This window comes from Juglans microcarpa x Juglans regia, chromosome 5S (genome assembly GCF_004785595.1).
Source record: "Juglans microcarpa x Juglans regia isolate MS1-56 chromosome 5S, Jm3101_v1.0, whole genome shotgun sequence".
Taxonomy (NCBI): domain Eukaryota; kingdom Viridiplantae; phylum Streptophyta; class Magnoliopsida; order Fagales; family Juglandaceae; genus Juglans; species Juglans microcarpa x Juglans regia.
Window position 1 is genome coordinate 5,806,481 of NC_054603.1, and position 4,743 is coordinate 5,811,223.

Consider the following 4,743-nt stretch of genomic DNA (forward strand, 5'->3'; position numbering starts at 1 on the left):
CCTAAATTATATGTATTTTTGGATGACTGAGGATCAGGGTGTCAGTAGCACATATTGCAGAAATCAGATCAGAATAGTGTGATTTTGGGAATTTAACAAGAGTACCTGTTTTTCTGAGAGCTAGCACCACTAAGCTCAATCACGGATAAGACTATTAAGTCATGCTTTCAGAGAGCACTTCAATCACAAATTCTCGTAAACTCAAAATTTATCCAATTTTTAAAACCAGAATGAAGATTTTCCATTTATAGTTAAATTAATATCAGTTTTTGTTTTGAGATTTCTTTTATTGGGATAAAAGTTGTGCATTTATGAGTGGTCAAATCTCTAGTAGAACTTGGCTGCCATTAATTTGTTCATTAGTTTCAGCTTCATATCTGGAATTTAGTAATGCTATATAACTTATTTGGTTTGGATTTATTCTCAAATGACAGTTCTCTAACTATAGTCTATGCTCTGCATACATGTTCATGTTAAAGGCATGCATTTGATCCAAGGAATCGGTGCTGGTATTATCCCTATTGTTCTAGATGTCAATGTGCTTGATGAAGTTATTCAAGTGAGTCTGGAAACCATTTTATTAGCATCCAATTTGATTTGGCGTGTAATATGATGTTCTTGGTGCTAATTTTCATGATTGTGTTATATTTTTCATGGAAAATAGTAAAATACCAGCACAGTCAGAACCTATCATTTGTAGGAAATGCAAGTACAATGGTCTAATCCATTCATCTCCTTACGATTATTATCAATAAATAATGTAATCATTATGGGTGAGTGGATTTTGATATGAAAGGCAAGAGGACCAGACTACATAAAAAGGATGATGAGGAGTTAATCTAAGAGTGTTTTTTGGTATTTCCCAGTCTTAAGAAGATTGCCTGTTTCCAAGTTTATATCATTTTAATCCCATGCATTAAAAAGATCATTTAACTAGTGCTTTTGAAGAGGCATATCATTTGGGTGTGAATCAGCTCTATGAAGCTTGCCTTGCGTCTCCAATTTCTTTATAATACTAAGCGGTTTAATGTAAGGTACACACTTGATTCTTTTTGGTTGCTTTCTGAAGTCTATTCCTCGAAAGAGCAAATCGAGATTTGTATTTTGTTCAGGTCCAAAAAATGTTTATCTGCCAATCTTGAAATTATCGAAAATAGAAAAACATCTGGAAGACCTTGTTTATATTTGTTATTCTGTCTCTATTAAACAATACCTTTTTTTTTCTTTTTATTAAGTTTCTCTGTTAAACAAGAATTGGACGGGATATATATCAGATATTGCCATCCAAACAAAATAGCAGACACCTGCATTATTACAGTTTTAGGAGATTCAAAAGCGAAACATTGCAAGTTCTTGTCAGCTACAAATGCAGATGTGAATCTCCATCTGACTCCTAATATTTGGGTGACTTTTCAGGTATATCCAGTGAGAAAGCTATTGAAACTGCTAAGCAGCTTGCGTTGAAAGAAGGCTTGTTGGTATGGTAATTAATAATGATCAGCTTTAATGGTTCTCTAAGAATTTATTACAGTCCAATTTTGTTAAGGAGTACTATTGTGAGTCCTTTTGTTGCAGTTATCTTATGAGCATCCACTTCTGTGCTGAACGTGGGGGAATTGTTTTTCAGCTGGTGGGGATTTCATCTGGTGCAACGGTAGCTGCTGCTGCAATAAAGTTGGCAAAGAGGCCAGAAAATGCTGGAAAGCTCATTGTTGTAGGTCTAATTTCCTGCTTCAAATTGCTATACAATTACAACCCCTTCTGTTCTTCGTTCTCCATATTATGATAGTGTGCCTATATTGATTTAGTGCTTGAAGTGGGTGTACTTTCAAATGACTCCGGTCCAATTTGAAGTAATAACATAATCTTTTAAAAAAGGAATTAAAAAAAGAATTCACAACATTTGGTAACTGCATTGTCCTATTACTTCAATGTCATTCCAAGGAGGATCAATATCTGAGACTTGTTTAGCCAACCTGGATCGTACTTAATTCATGTCTATGGTTGAGTATGTGCATGGTGTTCGGGTCACTTTACCTCAGTTTGGACCCTAGGAAAAGGCTATATGTTTTTTTTATTGCAAAAAGGCATAAACCCAGGTACACAGAAGTTATACAATGAGAACACCTAGTTACAAGAAAGAACTATAAATGGGGAAAAGGGCTATATGTTTTCTGTTTGTCAGGACTAAAACTGATCCATCTTTCGCATTCGGGTCATTTATGCTTTGTTGTTGCTATGCCTAGAATGAGATTTTTGGGTGTGCTTAGATGGCTTAGAACTTTTCCTGTCTGCATATACTGATCTGAGTCCATTTTGTTTGTGATGCAGGTGGTTTTTCCTAGCTGCGGAGAGCGTTATCTGTCTTCCCCATTCTTTGACTCCATCAGGCGTGAGGTAGAAAACATGAGTTATGACTGAGGTGTTATAGAAAATATCTGATCGAATAAAAAATTGCGTCTTCTTTGGAAAACAAGTTGGGATTTCCGATTCTTGAAGCAAGATAAAAGAGGGTAGTATCTCAAAACTGCATATACTAATCTCTTTGAACGATTTTGATTTCACTTAATTCTTGAGTTGCAGTCTCACTGATTTTGTATATTGGGTTTTTTTCTTTCAATTTGCAGAAAATGTACAAAAAAAAGCGTAGACATCGTAGCCGTTTTAAGGGTTGTGCGAAGAAAAAGGTTGTGCTGCAAGGACATTGGTGGTACCTCCAAAGAGTGTATTGAAGAGACCCAACCCCATGGAGGTAAGGTGATTAACTATATGTGATGAAGAAGAGGAGGGTATCTAAGCGTTCATTTTGTTTTCTAGTAACCCTTCTGCTTGATGATTTTCGATATTATTCATTTTCTTTGTTTGGTGTAAATTAAACTCATGCTGCTTGTTGGTGCAAAAATAATTCCCAAGTATTCAACATAACATCGACAAGGCCTGACGTTCGAATTAAGAGTAGTTTATGCAGTCAACAGACATTAACGTTAAGATGGGATAAATCCTTATAAACTTGTTGAAGTTCATCTTTATTTTGAAATTATGCTAGAAACCCTTTCTTGTATAATAAATATTGTATATAACTATTCAGTAAAAAGACAAATATCGTATACAAGTACTTTTTGTCTGTGAAAGCATTGCTTAGGATGGAACTCCATATGGTTTCTGCCACCTTCAGGTCAACTCCATGAACAAGACTGCACATGCACGCAGAAATATACCATCATCATGAAGCCTAATTATACCTTGATTCTAATAATCTTGCATGTCTTATTGAGTGTGATAATACAATTTTGGGTCAAATAGGAAAAATATATCTTTAAGCAGAAGAGAAATAAATACATAAAGTGGACTTACAATATTTATTATTGCTCATATAAATATTTCAGATTGATAAATAAATTATGTAGAATTCACTTTATGGATCTATTTATCTCTTACTTGAGGACATAATTCTTTTATATATCTTATTGATATGATGGTTAAATAATAAAAAAGTAAATTTCTTCTTATGCTATGTTCAATCTTGGGGTTCTTTTCAATCTGTTTCTCTTCCTTATTCTAAAAATATCCTAGCCATGAAAATTAAGGCTCCATTAAAGCAACGTTATACGGTTCTCCCAAAATCCAAAATGAATATCAATGTCATGAATAGCTGTAAGTAGTTCTTGTGAAAAACGATGACAGAAAAACAAATTAAAACAAGAAATCAATTCTACATTGCACAAAAGTTTTACTTGGTTCGGCTATTTGCATACGTCTATGGAGGTACATAGAATTTTATTCTCTTGAGGAATGTCAAAGTACATTGTGGGGCAAAATTACAATACTCAAAATCAGTCATACTGTTCATAACAAATATATATATAAATGTTACACAACGGAAGCCATAAATTTTCAATTATCGCATTATTCATTCGAACAAACTTTATGTCTGACGTTCGCTCAAGCGACATGTCGAGCGAAAACTCTCTACTTAAGCTTCACTTGAGTAACATGTTGCACGTGTAACACCTAGACCCAGCACCAAGCCCAAGCCAAGCATGAATGCTATAAAATTTTTCTTTTGGGTTAATATGTATGAAAAGCCCATTTAAGTTTTAATGATTAATTTTAGAGTAGGTTACAAGCCCAAAGTTTATTTTGGCAGAATATGGATTTTATTGAGTTTAAAAATTAGGTTAAAATCTTTTAATGGACCAAGTGAGAATTGACCCGAGAAATTCATGGGACAAGTGGATTTTTTAGAAGTGAGTCAAGGCCAATTAGTGTTGGTTAATACTCAACTCATGAAAATACGGTTAACACAGAGATTATTTGGATTACACTAATTTGCCCAACCCATTTATTAAGTCTTTACACCGCCCAAAACGTGAGCCCAAATATTTCTAAAGCAACCCAAAACCCAAGCCCATGAACCAAGTCCGGAATCTAGGCGTGTCTCCACACCATGCATGTTATCCTCCCACTAGGGTTCACTGCAGCACCATATTTATACACGTTCATGCACACTTTCCCTTCCTCCCAACCACAGAATCACACGGCAAGCTTTCATCTTCTTCCTCTAGACCCTATTACACTGCACGCACCACCACCTCTGTCGGCAAGTCTCATTCCCATGCCTCCACACACAACCAACTCAATGTTGCATGCTCCCTTGTCCAATACAGCCACGATTGCTCCCCAACTTCATGAAGACCATGCCGCAACACCTGCTCAGCCCATGTCCAGGTTGCAACCGTAGCC

The 4,743-nt window shown here is 35.5% G+C and overlaps 1 protein-coding gene across 1 annotated transcript; it reads left to right on the top strand.

Moving 5' to 3' along the window:
- The first annotated feature begins 374 nt into the window (after nt 1-374).
- On the top strand, nt 375-2,431 carry LOC121266716 (cysteine synthase-like). Its single transcript, XM_041170516.1, has 4 exons — nt 375-563; nt 1,417-1,478; nt 1,628-1,714; nt 2,332-2,431. The coding sequence occupies exons 1-4, from the start codon at nt 452-454 to the stop codon at nt 2,419-2,421; spliced, it is 351 nt and encodes a 116-aa protein (XP_041026450.1). The 5' UTR covers nt 375-451; the 3' UTR covers nt 2,422-2,431.
- Nucleotides 2,432-4,743: the final 2,312 nt, after the last annotated feature.